The 18,317-nt window shown below is 43.1% G+C and overlaps 1 protein-coding gene across 1 annotated transcript in view; it reads left to right on the top strand.

Annotated features, from left to right (window-relative positions):
• LOC102372483 (A-kinase anchor protein 9) overlaps nucleotides 1–18,317 on the top strand; it is a 125,361-nt gene that overhangs the window by 37,613 nt on the left and 69,431 nt on the right. Inside the window, exons 10-15 of the mRNA XM_025210002.1 lie at nucleotides 5,137–5,350; nucleotides 7,177–7,256; nucleotides 11,734–11,863; nucleotides 12,374–12,471; nucleotides 14,698–14,809; nucleotides 15,266–15,464. Coding sequence (XP_025065787.1) covers nucleotides 5,137–5,350; nucleotides 7,177–7,256; nucleotides 11,734–11,863; nucleotides 12,374–12,471; nucleotides 14,698–14,809; nucleotides 15,266–15,464 — 833 coding nt within the window. The remainder of the gene's footprint in view (nucleotides 1–5,136; nucleotides 5,351–7,176; nucleotides 7,257–11,733; nucleotides 11,864–12,373; nucleotides 12,472–14,697; nucleotides 14,810–15,265; nucleotides 15,465–18,317) is intronic.

Genomic DNA, 18,317 nt, shown 5'->3' on the forward strand with positions numbered 1-18,317 from the left:
ACTCCCAGCTAATCAGGTGCATTGAGTGCTAGGAAGGAAAACACCTAGCTGTCTGTGAGCGGGGCCTCCCACAGTCCTCTCCCTTCCACCCCCAGTGGGGGATCCTGAGGAGAGGGGAGGCAAGGGACAGGAAAGTCCCAGCAAGGGTTGGGGTACTTGGTTTGCCCTACCCCCGCCCTCCTTCTAGTAATGGGGTTGGGGTTCCATTACAGTCACCCAGAGCCAACCATAGGGAAAATGGCACCCTGGATGAACTTCTGTTTTGGTGCCCTCTTCCCCAAGTCAGTGGTGCTGCTGCAGACAAAGGCAGGTGAGCACGGATGCAGGGTGCAGTGTGGTGGGGAAGTGGAGCCCAGTTCCTTCTGAGCAGTGGCTGGAATCAGGGGTAGGCTGGACAGTATGGGCAGCTCTGCCTCCCCACTGGACTAACACCCATACCCCGTCCATCTGCCTCTGCCTGGAGCAACGCTGCAAACGGAGGGGAGGGGGCGTGGTGCTGCTGTGCGTGCATGTGTGGTGCACCCTGAGTGGTCACCCACATTGCCAGCTCTGGGGTTACCAATCCACTGCATGGATTCATAACTGCTCAAGGGTTGGTCCTAAGGCAGTAGTTTACTGTTCTCCTTGACTTGTTAATTCTTTGTTGTAATTTCAGTTGTTTCTAGTGCTATCATCTCAAATATTTTGTTTTGTTCATGCTTTTATGAATTGCTACCTGTTTCTGGAATTTCTCTCAATGAGAGGCACAGATACCATGCTTTCTAGATGGCAAACAGACTTCTGAAGAATCAGGCCTTAAATAATCAGCCGATCTGATCTTAAAGTTGCTTACATATTGGCAATAACTTGTCATTAGTAGCACACAAATCTGTATTCAGATGTGTTAATCATGTGATTCTGGCCTCTTTAAACTGTATTTATAATGGGCATTTCATTAAAATTTCCCCATTATTGTAGCACTGATGCAACTGTTCCAGTGCTGATAATGCTGAAAGCTCAAGACTGGGCCAGGTGCAAGTTTTGTTTGCTTGTTTAGTTTTGGGGGTTTTTAACCACTGGGTCATCAAATCCAGGTTGGTAGTAAAAATACTGGCAGCCAGTTTATACTACTACTCCTACCATTGCCAGCACCAGTATGTTTAATGAGGGGTTGAAGAATTTTTATGAACAAGCTCAGGGGAGGATGAGACATTTCTGTAAATGAAAGAAGCCTGGAATGGACTGATGAGTTCCAAATTGCAGCTGAGGAATTCTGCCGCCCTCCCCCCCCAGCAGCGGGCTGGAGACAGCAGGGGAATGTCTCCAGGGGCTGTCTCCAGCCCCCTGCTCATTCCCCTGCTGTCTCCAGCCTCCCAAGGCTGGAGACAAGCCCCTGGAAATGAGTTGGAGACATTCCCCTGCTCTCTCCAGCCTCCTGCTCCTTCTCTGCTACTGCCAGTGAGTGTTGAGGAGCTGGGGGAATGAACAGGGAGTAGGGAGGAAGAACGGGGAGTTGGGGAATATCTCCTCCCCCTCTTCCAGCCCCCTCCTAACCTGGCAGAAGGCAGGTTCAGGTCCCTGCAGCTTGCACCACTGCCTGCCCCACACTGGCAGGAAGCATGCTTCAGGACTGGGGAAAGGCCCAACCACAGAGACACGGCAGGTTGCCAGATTATCTCTGGAGGACTGAGCCTCCAGTTGCCTCAGGGTACAGTCTTTTCCCCTGGCACAGTTTTTTCACCCGAGGTATTTTTTTTGACCCCTGGATATCTAGGGGTCTAATTTTGCTCCCCCACTGCAAATTTGCAGCGCGGAAAATGTTTTTTTGTTCCTGCACATGCCTCTTGCAGTGTCTCAAAGGGGTTTGAGACACTGCAAGAGGCATGTGCAGGCTCGTCTGGACGTGCCCCTTGGGTCTGCCTTTGCTGGACTACACCCATCCTTCCATAGGGCTGCTGGAGGGAAGAGAAGAAAAAGCAGCTGCCACCTTACAGTAAGCACTTCCATGTTTTTATTTTGGTTAGAAAATAAGCTTCTCTGCTTAAGAGAGCCAAGTTTAGAAGGGCTAATTTTTGGAGAAAGCATGCATGTAGTATGTGAATAAATATACTTTCAGTCCCCTATCTGCAGTTCTGTTGTAATAGCCTCCAAACCTGATTTCTGTTATGACAGTCGCAAACTGTAATCAGTTATCAGACCAGCAAAGTAATTTGTTTTCATTGTTACAAAATCACTTGTAATGACTGTTTTAAGTATGTGCATTTTTGTAGCACTGTGTGTTTATCTGGATGCATGTTAATACTGAGTAGCATGATGCATGAATACTTAGGAGCATTACAACTGCCATTTATTGGATCAGATCATAGGTCCATCTTGCCTAGTGTCCTGTGCCATGCAGTATCCTGTATTCCTCTCCTTTTGGCACATCACTTCCGTTAATGATAATGAAACAGCCTCCACAGGTTAGAAGAAAATACCACAGATCTATGTTATACGTTCTCATAGCCAGCCACAGGTGGATCACCCATTAGAGGGGGAATTCTTCAGTGGTATAAAACCAGCTATGCAGTTGAAGGAGTGACTATGCCAGTATTCTTGTGTCCTGGGAATCCTTGGCTGTCATAATGATTTCTTTGAGTAACAAATGGTCAGTATTACTTAGAGTAGCGTGAAGGATTTTCTCAACTTAAACCAAACCAAGCCATGGCTACAGAATCAGAAAAACCAAAGGCCAAGTTTTCAGTTGCACTTCCTGAGCATAAGCTAGTTCCTACTGCTGGGCTTCTAAACTTTTTAAACTCTGACATCTGCGGAGCCCTGCATCAGAGACCTGCTCCCCAGTGTCAGGCTGCCTGCAAGCCTATTGAAATTTCCTGGTGTGCAAGGAGTCCAGGATCAGGGAGCCACTCCCCTACTCCATGTTCCCCATGCGCCATCAAGCTTAAAGAGCATGCGGACAGCCAGGTATCAGGGACTGGCTCCCTGCTGATAGGCTGCACCTGGGTCATTTAAAGGTCTGGGCACATGGGGAGGCCACGATTTGGGAGCCACTTGCTTCCACTCCAAATTGTTTTAACTGAATTCTCTTTGTCTCTGAGCTTCCTTGGAAGCTATGAGGGAGCCGGTATGTTGTGTGGAACATACCCACTGAACTACGTATAAGTTCAATCAGTTCAAGTGGTTTTCTTAAAGCAAAATAAGGTTTAAAATATGCATTATAGTAGTGAATCAGTAGAACAAGAATTTGCATTGGAACAGCTAAGTGGATATAGGTGGGGGTCACTGTAATTCAGGCTCCAGCAGTTGGGAGAACAGCAGGCTTCCTGTAGGCTTGCCAGAGTCAATTTTACACATTTTTCAGGGTGAGCTCTCCCACACTTCTGTCTGAGGGAGCCCACCATGGGGCTGAATACTGTTGAACAGCAACACACAGGCTTTGCTTCAGCTGTTTTGCCACCATCTGTATGAAGCATGCCTGCAGAATACTGCTTCACTCAATCCATGGCAAAAAATTTCTTTGCTAGATGGGTCATCTTCACACTGCTCTTGCTCATCTTTTCAGCTTGCACCATGAAAAATGTTGAAATCATAGAAATTTATGATTGAAGGGACCTCGGGAGGTCATCTAGTCCAGTGGGTCTCAACCTTGTTCACGCTAGGACCCATTAGCATAACTATCAGCTTGCCGTGACCCACACCCTCCCCTGACCCACAGAGTCTTTCACTCTCTATACACCCTTCCCTTCCAGCTGCTGCATCCGGCCCCCTCCCTCCCTCCCTCTCCTACTGCTTTACACTGCCCTGCTGTGCTCACCATGCCGCCTGCCCCTGCTGTGTGCTGGCTCCATCCAGCCTTGCAGCAGTTTCCCTTGGACCTCCCTGCGACACTTTTAAAATCTGCTTGCGACCCATGGGTTGAAAAATGCTGACCTAATCCAACCCCCTACTCAGAGCAGGAGCAGCCCCAACTATATCATCTGAGCCAAGGCTTTGCTTAGCTGGCTGGATGTGGGATGAGGCTGGGAGGGGAAGGTTCTCCCTGCTGTGTGCCTGCACCCATAGATGTGGGGGCTTTTCCTGGCCCAGTGCCAGGGTCTCCTGAGCCCTGCTTTGCTCTGCTGCCACACGGAAGAGGAGGGGAATTTCCCCCCACCTTCTCTATGTGGCAGGGCAGAGCAGGGCTCAGGGTACCCATGCTGGGTGCTTGCCCCCACAGCTGGGCATGGAGAGGAGCAGGGAGCCCTTGCTTCAGGGGCTTTCCTCAGCCCAGCATGGTGTCCCAAGCCCTGCTCTGCCCTACCATGCAGAGAAGTGGAGAGGGAAATTCCCCTCCATTCCCATGCAGTAACAAAGCAAAATGGAGCTTGGGAGAGCCATGCTGGGCAGGGAGGAAGTTCCTGCATGCCTGTGCCCACAACCCCTAAGGCAGGGGATACTTACCTGCTCCGCTGTGGCCTGGACTTTTAAGCTTTCTGCCAAAGCAGGGAATTGAACAACCTGATTGTACTAGGCTGCCCCTGGAAATGTGGGGCTTCCACAGTGTTTCCAGGGCTCGGCTGCTTTTCTTCTCTACACTTTAGGCAATTTTTTTTTTATGTTTTTCCCTGCCCTCCCTCTCCCCCAGTTTTCAGGTCATTTTTGGCCAAATGTCAGTTTTCTGGAGATTTAGGGAAAATACTACATTTTGGGCTTTCCCCTGAAATCTCCTGAAGCCCACATTCCAGTGGTCCCTAGATATAGGACTTGATCCAAAAGGCTTTATTGGACTTTAGGAGACTAGGGTATAGTTGGAAATGTAATTCTTGTGCTTTATACCTTGATTTTCCAGGATAAGTTTCAAAGTAAATCAGTGAGATGATTTTTCAGTAACTACTGATAGATAATTTAATGATTTTGATCTTTATTTTAATTTTGTTGGAGTTTTTGTGTATTTTAAATTGAGAACATTATTTTATTCTACACATTTGGATTGAGAGTTTGTATATGAAAACTAGGTGATAATAGTTAACAAATATTTAAATATTATAATTGTGTTTAGGGTTTGATTGGAATTATTTAAAATTATTCCCTAAAATTAGCATATGTAATGCATACAAAAAGTTTGGACTCTGTTTTCTAATCTTTCACTTTCTGCAATATGTTTATTTTCATTCAAAGACTGATTTACAGCTACAAATGGAAGCCCAGCGCATTTGTCTCTCTCTAGTTTATTCAGCTCATGTAGACCAAGTTCGTGAGTATTTGCAAGCTGAAAAAGAGAGTGCGCTCTGCAGCCTTAAAGAGGAGCTTGTCTATAATCATGCACAGGAAATGAATGAGCTTAAGAAAGCACATCAGTTGGAGCTCCAGACCTTGAAAGATCAGCAAACAGGTAGATTGTTAAAAATGATGATAGGCAATTCTCAATATAAAAAAAATTATTTGAAATGATCATATGAGCAGAAAAGTTGGAGGAAAAATCTGTAGTTGTCTAACAAAATATGTCTTTGCAGTTGAGTTTTTGAAATATTAAATGCCTTTTCAAAGTGTAGTGTATTTATAATTTATTATAAATAGGGACCTTTTCAAATAGTGGTCACATTTTTAGCAGAAACTGATTTGAGGTGGTTTCCATGTTAAATGGTAGGTACCTAATGATAATGTTACATTAGGTCCTATACATTATAAATATCATGCATTGTTACAGTTCAGAATATTTAGGAAAAATTTGATTATCACTTTTGTTCTATATGTTAACTGAGCAGTGGAAGATTATTTTCAGATATTTGTTTCTGTTTTTTTTATTAGGTCAATAATTTTAAAAGGTTTATGTGAGAAATGTTTAGGCTTGGATTCTGTAATGAAATCTGAGTTAAATACAGTAGCACAATACCTTTCTTGTCTGTTTTTGCACTTTTTGTTCCCATCCTTGAATTCTTCCTATAGCTTCCTATCCACCCTAATCAAGCTTCTGTGGCCTTCTCTACACATTATAGGTATCGTGCAATTAACTAGTCAATTATGTACAGGCAACCTCTGCTTAGTGCTCTTAATTGGTTCCTGAAAAACTGAATGTTAAGCGAAACCAAAAGTATTTGACTCAAGATGGCGACTGCAGTTGTTTTTAATGACCCAGGATGGTGACTGCAATCATTATAATGAAACTCGCTGAGTGCTAAGTGAAATTGGGAATCAATTTAAAATGAGTGTTATAGCAAAATAGTGCTAAGCGAAACAGCGTTAAGCGGGGGTTGCCTGTAACTATCGTGAGACCAGATACACAAGCAAAGTACCTATCAAGCCATAAAAGCTCCAACAGCTAAAAGTTAGACCTTGAAAACGTGCATTAACTTTATAGGTGGTTACTATTAAGCTTTAATTTGCCTGTGTAGCACGGTCTCCCCTGCAGGGCTCCCAGACACAGGGGTGCACAATGCCCAGCTGGGGCATGGAGTCCCCCAGCTGAGGGGACTCTCAATTCCAGCAGCTGCCAACTATGGGTCCCAGCAGCCTCCCACAGCTGCCAGGACCCACAGTCCCACAGATGCTGGGTCCCCATAGCCTGCCTCCAGGGGCTCATTGTGCCTGAGAGCCCAGGGCCAGGAGATGGTATCTGCCATGATCTCCCAGCCCCGGGCATTTCACATACCCCCAAGGATGGGAGATTGCAGCACCTGTGATTTTCTTGGTGCAGAGCTCCCCCTGCATTGGCAGTAGGGTCTAATGGGATCTAATGTACAATCCCAGTCACGCCTCCTGTCATGCATGTGCAGCATGGCAGGAAGCACAGTTGTGTGGATGACGCATTAGATGCCATCTCATCTTTACCTACATGGGTAGAGGGGCCCTTGGTCACCCACCTCCAAAGCTTTTGTCTTTGCTTATTTCTTTACCTCACTCTTATCTACGATTCCTCCATTCTTGTTTTCCCATGTATTATCTTCTGACACAATCACTTCCTTTTCTTTCAGCAAATCTCTGTGGCATAACATATCAGTACATAGTTTTCCTTAAAACTCATTCAGCTACGGTAACTAAATCTAACCTACATGAATATTAAGCAGAAAAAATTCTGTTTCTCATTGCTTTTATTTGTCTGTCTGTCCATCCTAAAATTATGAGCTCCGTAAAGAAGAGACTGGGTCTTTTTGTTTGTTGGGAAATGCATGACATTTGGTAATGCAATAAATAAATAAGCTAAATAATTTGTATTCATAGATGAGGAAATTAGATCTGCAGCAATGCTTACAGAAAAGTTCAGCAAGGCAATATCTGAGGAATGTTCTCGGCTTACACAGGTAAGACCTTGCAAGGATCATTTTTACATGGGATTTTTGAAAATCAAGAACTACTTAGTTATAAATAACATCTCTTTTCCTTCTTTGTTCTTCACATCTACCTTAGCAAGCTTTTCTTGGAACATTTTTTTCTTTTCCAGTACTGTACTCCAGAGACAGACTGAGAGCAGCACTGGGTTACCTGGCTAGGCATCCAGGAACAGAATGCCTCCAAGCTATCTGTGCTATCTAATTGCTAGCTTTGGGTATGTGCAAAGCAGAAGCAGCCAGAGGGCCAGGGAGGGGGCTTGTTCTCAGGTGGGCATCTTGTCGACCATGGTCAAGTGTAGATGTAGCTTGACGAACCAGAATATTTTCGTCTTCCTTCCTTTATTTCTTTGGCTCCTGTTTTCCGCTCCCCCTGCCCCCCAACAGCATTTTGTATGTAGTTCTTCTGAAGTCTTGAAATTGTCTTGTTTCCTTTCTGTTCTTTCCTGGGTGTCTACGTGTCCAGATTTAGTTGTTTGTCTGGTGGTAGACTTGCATACAGATTGGCATTCTGTTCCTGGATGCCTAGCCCTGCATATGTGGACAGCCACATACATGCTCAGACTGGGCATATGCATGAGTGACAAAACATGAAACAGACAGAGACTTCCCATTTCTTCTTAATAGTTCAGTAACTAGAGTATTCTCCTGGGAAGCTGGAAGTCCTGAATTCTGGGGTCCCTTGTCCCTTTTGTGTGAGGGGGACCTGGAACCAGGACCTATAGCTTCATTGGCAAGTACCTAGCCACTGAACTGTGTGTACCACAGCCCTTTTACCATCTGGAGCCTAAGCCAGGGGTTTTAGCCAGCTACATGTCTGGTAATCCAAGGCCTTTGTAGGCATGTCCAGGCAAATATGCATATGCGTTTCCCTGGGGACAAATAGCAGCGGCACATAGTTGTGCCACTGCTACTTCTCCCCAGGGAATGCCCCTGCACACACGTTCCGTGGCATAGCAAATTTCCCTGGGTGGTTCCTGGGGGCCTTCCGGGCATGCGGAGCCTGGCAGGCAGCCTGAATGTGGCTCTAACCAGCCAGTCTCCAGTTTTGGGCGGCACATGCTGCAGCCACGTGCACTGCCCTGCTTTTTTTAAAACCGGTTTTCCTTTTTTTCTTTTCTTTTTTTAGATACCAGGATTTCCTGGTATCTAATTTTGGTTCCACCCTGCAAATAGGCAGCAAAGAGAACCTTTTCGCATGCAGTGCATGCATTTTGCGACCCTCAAAAGCCTGAGGCACAGCAGACCACACATGAGCACTCATCTGGATGCAGTCTGTGTCCACAAGGGATATGAGTATGGGCCCCAACCACCATTATGCATGTGCAGTTTGTTCAACTAGGTAGTCACACAGTCATCCATGTGCACATGGCTATATCCCCAAAAATAGAATGCTAACCTCTGTGTAGGTGACATTTTGGCACTTTGATCATCTAAAACACCATGTAAACAACCAAATCTGAATGCTTAAAGGACCAGGAAAAGAATAGAATGTCACTCTTATGGTCAGAATTACTGAACTGATAACTTTTAATTCCAGTAGGAATGTTTATGATCACTAGTCAGCCTTCTACATAATGCAGACCAAAGTGCCTAACCCTGTAATTTCCGCTTCAAGTCTATAACTTTTGTTTAACCTATAGTATATGTTTTAAATCTTTTTTTAAAGATTTCTAATAATGGAGAATGTACCAGGTCCTTAAGTAAACAGTTCCCAATGTTTAACTGTCATCATTGAAATAAGGCACCAGGTCCAACTAACATGCTGCCTCCTCTGGTAAAGCAGCATTTCCCCGCCCCCTCCCTCCCCCCCTCCCATGTCGGTCAGCTGTGCAATCAAAACAAAACAAAAATGGGGAAGGGAGGCAGTGCAGGGTAGGTCAGCAGAGATGGGAGTGTGCCTGGTGGCATGGGGAAACAGGGAGAGCGATTGCTAGGCTCACAGGTGTGCATGGGCCTGTGGGAGAGAGGAGCTTACCAAAGTTTGAGTTCAAACCCCTGGGCTGGGGGAGCAGGCGTGGTTCCTTGATAGAGGAAGGCCCATTGCTCTCCTTGCCCGTTGCGGAGCCACAATGGACCCTGGCCCTGGCCACGCCCAGCAGCGTTCACGGCCTGGTGTCTCCTCCCATGGGCACTCTTGTTCCATGTGCCTGGCCTTCCCTCCCCATCACCACCTCTCTGCATGTACCTGCCAGCAGGCACAGAATGGGCTCCATGGTCCCTAGCCTCCAAAAGGAAAAGCTCTGCACTGGCATGCTATCCTAGACTGGCCATACATGCATGCACATGCATGTGGCACCCCCTGCTTCCAGTTATCCTCCCCAACTCCCCCCAACCCAAAAAGCCCCTTGCAAGCTGGAAGGTTGCCAGCCTACAAGGTGAAACCTGGGTGTTTCCTGTATTTTTTCCGTTTGAAAGATATAAAATCTGTGTTTTTTCTAGTTTAAAGGAGAACATCTGCGTGTTTTCTCCCTTAAAGGAGAAAATCCGTGTTTTCTGCATTTCTTCACGGTGAACAGAAAACCCAGTTCCCTGGTCATAAGGCATGTTTTTTTACTTCTCACTTAGTTATTTTAGCTTTCTCTAAACCCTTTCCAATTTTTCAACTTCTTTTTTGAAGTGTAGATACTAGAACTGGCCATGGTATTCCAGCAGAGGTCTTACTAATGATTGCTTGCCATAGAGTTGCACTGAGACATTATGTTCAATTGATTATCTACCAAAGTCATTGTTTTTTAGGGAGTAGTCTCACATTATAAATATTACTTCTGTTCTTTATTTCTAGGGGCATATGACCTTGCATTTCACTGTATTAAAATACATACAAGACATCTATCTATTTTGAATATAAGTGTGGGGAGTTTTTGTTTCATCAGGCACTGTTAACCTTTGTCGATGATCACATAATTGTATTGATATTGCAGTTGTAAGCCCTCTTTCCTGGCTGCTTTCTTTTGGTTCTACCTCTTTCTTTACACAGGTCCAATTTATATCTCCTCATGGAAGACAGCATGTTATTTTTCTTCTAGCATGTTATTATTCTGCTCTAGGAAGCACCTAAAAAAATCATGGATTCTATTTTCAGTGTTAATAGTGTATAGTATATTCAACTACTTACAATCAGAAGGAAGCAATAATGTCACTGTTTCTTACTACAGAGAACCGCTTGTGTAGCCCAGTTAATTTCCTGACTAAAGTTTTCATGAACTGTACTTGGGAGCTACTACAGAGAGATTGAACTGGGTTCTATCAAATAAACTAGTAAATTAATTCTAAATGCAGACTCTATAGTATTACTAGGAAATAATACTCCTGCAAGTACCATCAGTACTCTTAAGTCTAGCTGGTAGAAACACATAGGAGGTCATTCTTGGCCATTGCTCCTCAGCCCTCCACCTCCCTCCATGTTGAAGCCTGCCAGAGCCCAAAGAACTCCCTCCATGTTGAAGCCTGCCAGAGCCCAAGCCTGGACTCTTTCAGAAGTGTTGCAAGACCTTTCTATTTGGACAGGCCAAGATGCTGTTTAGGGGATTTCTGCTTCATTTTGTTTTATTTTACTTTGTTATTTTGTTTAATTTATTTTAATTTCCCTTTTAAGTTGGTCCGTCTCTTACTGTAAGCTGCCCTAAACCTTTGTTTGGAAGGGCAGCTTGTAAATCACATAAATAAAATAATAGTGCCAGAGCCAGAAAGAACAACAATAATTCTTGAGATGCCAGGTTAAGTTTATAGGGCAATTAGCTAGATAATTTTTTCTAAATCTTGTAAACTGAAATTCAGAGAGAAACCCCACAAAGCTATCTTTGCAGTCACTTTTTTCAGCATACAGCTATACCTTCAACACAGTACCACTACCATGGAAAAATGTTGCTTCCTTTATCCTGGTTATCATAAAGATGCCATGTATTTTTCTGCTTAACCCAGTGGCAACAAACAAATTAAGTTTGTTTTTTTTTTAATTCTGGAGCGGGGATTGTGTTCACTTGCATCATTCCCTTTTTGTTCCACCTGTTTGATTTATATCCTTAATAATAGTACATACTGATCTTTGCAAAAATCTGTCCCCTGTTGTAGGACTCTTGTATTTTTTCCACAGTAGAGGTTATTTCTCAAATGCAAAAGATTAGGGAATCAGAATGAAGGTATGAGGCAATATGAATTCATCTGTGACCAACCACAAAGTAGGCCTTATTCTGCAAACTTTGCAAGATTTGGCAGCATCCACTTTAATGCAATGGCTTTTTTTTCCTAAAAGGACTCTACTTTCCACATTTTGTTCAGTCTATCCAAATTGTAAGGGTCTCTTATCTGAAAACTTTAGACAGCTGCATACAGTGATTTCTACAGAAGATACTCTTCCATAGATAGTGCTATTTTTTGTTCTTAGTTTGCTTGTCTTCATGAAGTCATAAACCATTTTCATTTTTTAATATTCTTGTTTGTTATGTAGTCTTTGTGCAGTGTTCAGTACTCAACTACTGTTGAAGTTAGTGATGGAGAACAAGAAATATCCCATGCTGCTTTTACTGAGAGAGAGAAATCTAACCTTGAATTGCCGATACAGAGAGTTCAAGCTCAAGGTAAGATAGAGAGACCCGCACACACCCTACCTGCCAGTAACTTTTGGGTTTTGCTCATACTGTTATGCTAATATATTTGTGGAAATTATTGAACTAAGCTAAATAATAATATTTACGCTCAGAATTTCTGAGTGAAATGGATACAAATGTACTTAACTGACTAGTTGTATTTGAATATATGTCAGTATTCTGAACAGCCTTTATTATGAGTGCTATACTGTACTTTACTGTTTACAGTGCTCATTACAGTAGAAATTTCATGTGGATTAGTGAAAGAGATGATTTTTCTCCTTACGTTTCTGGAAAAACAGAGGTTTTATCATAAACTATAAAAGGAGATGTATACAAAGTGCAAAATCATACAGGCCCCTGCCTATTTATGTAATCATTTTTATGCTAATAATCTTGTGACAAATTATGTGAGCAATTTACCATATTAAAAGACAATGTACAGTGGTACAGTAAGTGTAAATGTAATGGAAAATGTCACCATTCTGCTTTGTAATTTAGCCTTGCAAGAAAATATGCAAACTCTTCTGAACAAGATAAGGGAAGAGTGCAACAGGATGATGGCACTTCATACACAGTTTATGAGTGACTGCAAAAAGGTAAGTTATTTTCAGTTTCTATGATCACAAAATGAATATGTATTAAATGCAGTGAAACTTATTTCTTTAAGTTCCAATCCTGAAAGCACTTATTCCCTTATTTAAATGTATTCATGTCAGCTTCCCTTTGAATGTAAGGTGTACTATATGTGCCGTGTTTGCAGGATCAAGGCCACAATTTTTAATATCTGTTTAATGACTTGTCATGGACCTGAACCTAAGAAAAGGAAGCAAAGTTTTTAAAATTAAATTGGGAACATTCTTAAGTATGATATTTTGCGTCATATAAAACTAGCTTGGCATTCTTGGTGAAAGAGAATATATAGCAGCATTTGTATAGTTGTCAGTGTCAAACAGTCTTCTGTGCCTAAATTCAACGTAAGTCAGTTAAGGTGACCTACAAAGTTGATTTGGATTTGGTGCTAAATGTGAACAGAAATGAAGCTATCCAGATGCTTTCAAAAGAAGCTTCTTAAATTGATGCTTATGAACAAACTAGCTTAAATATGAATAAACTAGCTTACTTAAAGTTAATAAAATTGTAAGAGAAGAAAATTTCAAATAATCTTGAAAACATCATTTTAAAAGCAAGTATGTAAATAGAATACAGTAGTAAAATATTCATCTTCCTTAAAGTAATTAAAATTTTTGTTGCTTGCTCATATGTCATCTAAGTAGAGTTGGGTGAAATTTCTTTAGTGAATCATTTACTTGCTGAAAATGCAGTTTCGGCAGAAATCATTCAACAGCAATTTCAGAAATATGAAATGGACCGTTCAAGGTTCCTGGATATTTTTGTTAATAAGAACAAAGAAAACTGCTAGGTGAAGGAGGAGGAGCGTGTCAGTGCTATTGCAGATACCCTTTTGCCCACCTAACCAAGTGGTTAGTTTCAAAGACCTCTTTGTTTCGTCTGAGAAGATTGGGATCCATTTTGCTCCTTGTCCCAAGAGAGTGCCTGGGTCTTTTTTTAGTGTGGATCTATTTTTTGAAGTTGGATCTTGAAGTTGTTCTTTTTTTTTTTCATGGAATATATAAAACTAATTGAGCTGGAGAGAGAACAATTCTGTAAGATGCTGTTTAGGTCATTCTTCTTAGAGGTGAGAGATCTTGATCTAAATCCCAAATCCATGCATTTGAAATGCTCTAACCCCAGGGACTGCAAGTCATTTTAGAATGGATTGTGCTCGCTCTCTCTCCTCTTGGGTGGAGTATTACTTTTTATAAAATACTTAATATTAACTGGAATGGAGACTGAAGTAGTTTATTCTAAAATACCCTTTATTGTTCTGGGAGATCAATGACTTTGGTTCAGGTCCCCTCATTTAGAGTAGAGGCTTGATCATCAGTGTCTGACATCCTGAGTAACTTAATCAACCAGGCTGTTGGGTAAAAGAAAAGCTGCTGCTGCCACCATCTTTTTCTCTGGCTTTTTGAATGTACAGTAGCTTGTCACTTGCTTCACTGTTCTTAAAAGCACCTGAAAATAAAATGTTTTGTGTTATATCAGGAAAAACAATTCCCACACCTGCTTTTCAGTTTGGCAGCCAAACCAACCCCCTCCCCCCCGCCATATTTATTTATGGAGCACTTTTGTAGGGATATAAAGTACAAACTTCGCATCTGAATTGACAGCTGTCATTCTAAATGCTCTTTGCAGCTATTGCCTACCTGCTTTTTTAAAGTAGAAGGGAGAGGAGTTCAGATTTTATAGAAGAATACTACTTTATTAGCAACATGTATTTAATAGGGGTGTTATCAGCAGTTCTTCATCCATTACCATGAAAACAAATGTCACCTTTTCCTGTGTTTCAGCCATCCATATCCAGGTAAACTCAAGAATACTCTAGAACTCAGTATACCTACAGAATATTTTTTCTGGGCAAATAGTACAGCATTTTTCATACAAATATAAGATTATTTTGAAAAAATGATGACTGTTCTTATTGATGCAGCATCAGTGGGAAATTTGAGAGTAGTATGGTACATTTTCTCCTTTTGTATATTTAGTGGATAAATGCAGTACACTCAGCAGTTAATTTAGAAGGTAGTTGCAAAATGTAGGACCAGGGTAAGTAGAGATAAATATTGTACTATAGAATAACAGCACCCATGATGCGTTTTCAGGATAGTTACAGTTTATATTCTTGATTTAAATATACAAATTATAATCAGTTAAATATTATATATTTTTCTTCTACCTGATTTTTTTTTTTTTTTCCTTAGGTCAGAGAAAATCAAGTGTCATATGCTGAGTTTGAGCCTAGAAAAGATGATGATGAAATTTGTTCTCTACAGATGAAAATAGAATGCTTACAGACTCCTTCACAAGACCTTGGTAAAAAGATACATATGCTATTTCTAATACGTCTTTACCTATATAGATGGACTAATGGCTTTAAATCTCAATTGGTTTCTAGTGGATAAAACAAATTTAACAAAATGACAGAACCGTCAATGCCAGCTATTTTATTTATTCATTTATTTATTTAGTTCTTTTAAATCTCTGGGATGTTGTTTAGAAATGTAATGGACATACTCTGAAACTAGACACTTCAGCAGTGCTGAAAAATTGGATTACTTCTTGTTTTATTTTTCAAGAGGGAAGGATGAGTATTGCATTCATTTTTAATATATAAGACTTCTCTGTTAGCACAATTACCTTCATTAAAATTATATGAGTTCTCTGCTGTTATTGCTATTCAGTTTTTTATTATTATTTTACATAGAAAGTTGACATGTATTAATATAATTAACTGACTTTTTTCTCCCACATCAAATGACCTATTTGTAGATGTTATGGTCAGAGAATCCCATTGGGAGGAGATGGAGGACCATAAGAGACAACTTGAAAAACAACATGCTCAAGAACTAGAGCACCTCCGATCCTATTTCCAGCAGCAGTTGAAAGAAACTGAAGAGAGATACACAACCGAGATCATTCATTTACAAAACAGACTTCAGAATAACAGTGGCTCTTCTGAACACTTCAGGTATCCGTCATTTTTGTTGTCCTTTTCTACAATATTTACAGTTTTTTAAACTGAGCGACCATATTACTAATGTTTAAAAAGCTGATGTGGGCCAGATTTTCAGCTTTTACTAGCAACATCAGAAAGAAGACCAGCCAGGTGACTGGCAGCTTAGACCAGTGGCTCTCAACCTTTTTAGATTCAAAGCAACCCTTGTTAGACTCAAAGCACCCCTCAGAAAATGCCAGTTCTTAGCTTTCACTTGTTTTTTGATTGTGGAAAAATAATAGAGTAATTATTCTGTTGCAAGAACTCAGAAAAACCACAGCATGTTTTGGACACTATGGACTCCTGTTTGAAATTTTAGGGTTTCTCTTGTGAGACATGTAGGTATTTGCCCACTTAACAGTGCTAATATTGTGCAGCACCCTGTAGCACCCTTAGAAGGATCTTGTATCACCTTAGGTCTCGTGACATTGCCTTAGGTTGCTGGCAAACTTAAGGCAGTTGTGCTATTGGGTTCTAAGGAATGTTATGCCCCACTCACCAAACCTTGTGACCTGTCATACCAGATGTGCATGGCAGGTCATGCAGTTCTGGGAATGAGGCATAAAATTCCTCAAACCCCAAGGAAGTGGGAAGCTCCCTGATCCCCAGCTGAATCCCTTCACACATGGAAGTGACAGCCATAGAGCTGGGAGTCCCCCATACCCACTGGCAAGAATGTAAACAAGTGGGAATGCAACTAGGGCTCTTAATCGCACATCTACTTTTTAAAGGTCTGAGCCACACTGAGCCCAACAAAGTGCCCGGACCTTTAAGAGAGGCCCTACAGCTGGGACTCCCAGCTGAATGCCCGCCACTTTTTTCAGCTCCCTGGGTGCTATAAGCTTGACACTGGGGAAAGGCTCCCCAGTGTCAAGTTCACAGTCAGACTGTCTCCAAAGTATGGAAGGGAATGTGAGAAGCACAGGTAAAGAGGGAACATGTAGAAATGGCATGGATGGCAGTGTAGGATGTATTACTGGTAAGGGAGAGGGTATGCAGATGGGGATTAAACAGATCAGAAAAATACCCAAGGGAAAACTGTGAGAACATAGAATCAACTTACCACTTGGGAATGTGGGTGTGCAGAGAAGGTGTGGAAGAGTGGGGGAGGTTTGCAAAGAGAACTTAATTGTATTGACATACAAGATAGCAATGTATGGAGTGGACCAAAGAGAGCAAATGAGCCAACAAATAAGACTGTTAATAGTGTGCATGAGAGTGACGATCTAAAAGATGTAGACCCTGTTGGTGTGCAAGGGACTATTCTTCACACCACGAGAATGCATGCAGCTAGCCACGCATAAACTGCAAACGTACATTGACAGAGATAAGATCTGAGAACAAGTGGGCATTAAAAGACTGGGGAACACTGTTCCAGGAAAATTCTAGGTGTCAGGTAGGGGGAGCAGGGGAAATAACAGAATGGGTTGAGAAGAAAGTGAGGAAAGCATGACAAGCAATCCCATTTGAAGAGACAATGTGTAACAGGAGGCCTACTTGGGCCGATCTCCGTGGCCTGCCCATCTGTTCTTGGGCCAATCACCCGCCTTCTTGCCCACCACACCTTGATGTTAATTGATTAATTAATAGATGTCAATTAAGCAGGAGGCTGCCCATTTTGCTGCCCCGATGCCAGGGGGTGCTCTCTGCGTCTCCTTTCCTCCCCTATACCGCAGCCCAAGCCTCGCAGATGGCATCTTGATGTTCACATGATCACCAGCCCCCACACTGGGCCCAGAATCCTCCTAACGGGACCCCTCCATGATCCCTCCACTCAGGCAGCCTCTCCGCCTTCATTCAGGCTACCTAGCCCCCCCGAAACGATTTTCCCCTCTCGGGTGTGGTCCCCCCGGGACCTCTGGCTACCAGCCCTGGCCCACCTCCAGGCCAGTCGGGACCCCAGGCCCCTGGCTCTTGGGCGTCCCTCGCAGTGGGCCCCTGGCCCTTTTGACTGTCCTGGTCCTGGTCCTGGCCCCAGCATGGGCCAGTCGAGGGTACTCTCTCATTCAGGTCAGGTCTCTAGCCCCTCACTCTCTCCCGGGGTATGCCCTCTGGGCCCTTCACACAGGGGTTACCCACCCAGTGGTGGGGGCTAGGGGTTAAGGCGCCCCGACCCACCTTTCACCGAGGTGGTAACTGGCCTAGCATTTCCTGGGGGCTCCCGCACCACTGGGAGCCCCACCAGGCCACCCACTCCCAGCAGGGTGCAGTTTTAGGTCATACCCAGGACCAGGACCCTCCTGACCATCCCCTACAGCTCCTTCCTTACCTCCAGATGTAGATCTCAGCAGCCTTCCGGCCAGGTGATATTGTTGCCTGGCCTCCAGCAGCCAAACTGCCCTGTTTATATAGACAGCCCCTAACTCCAAAATGGCTGCCCTCATCAGGCACCTGGTGGCTGCCAGCACCAGGCCCTTAAAGTGGCAGGCACAACCAGTGCCCTGCCACACAATGGTAAGGGAAGACTGTTGGGCGGTTATACAAGAACTGGTATAGAAATGCTAATATGATGTGAAATAAAAGGTGATGTTGATTGTTTAAAGTGGATGTATCAGGGGAAGGGGAGATGCATCTTGTTGAGGCTATATGTAAGCAAGAGGTGAAGTGATGTCAGAGGATAAGCACAAAGGTGAATGAAACAGTAGTGTGACAGGGGACAACGTTCTGTCCCAGGTATCAACGTCAGTCCACCCACCTGCCTATATGGAGCAGTCTGCCCAGTCTCTCCTGTCACATCTTTGCTAGATAATAAACTGGTGGTAAATGTGGGAAGCTTCCTATTATATGCCCCAATGCCAGGGGGCACTATCTACAGCTCAATACCTT

The sequence above is a fragment of the Alligator sinensis genome, unplaced genomic scaffold (assembly GCF_000455745.1).
Source record: "Alligator sinensis unplaced genomic scaffold, ASM45574v1 scaffold479_1, whole genome shotgun sequence".
Lineage (NCBI taxonomy): Eukaryota > Metazoa > Chordata > Crocodylia > Alligatoridae > Alligator > Alligator sinensis.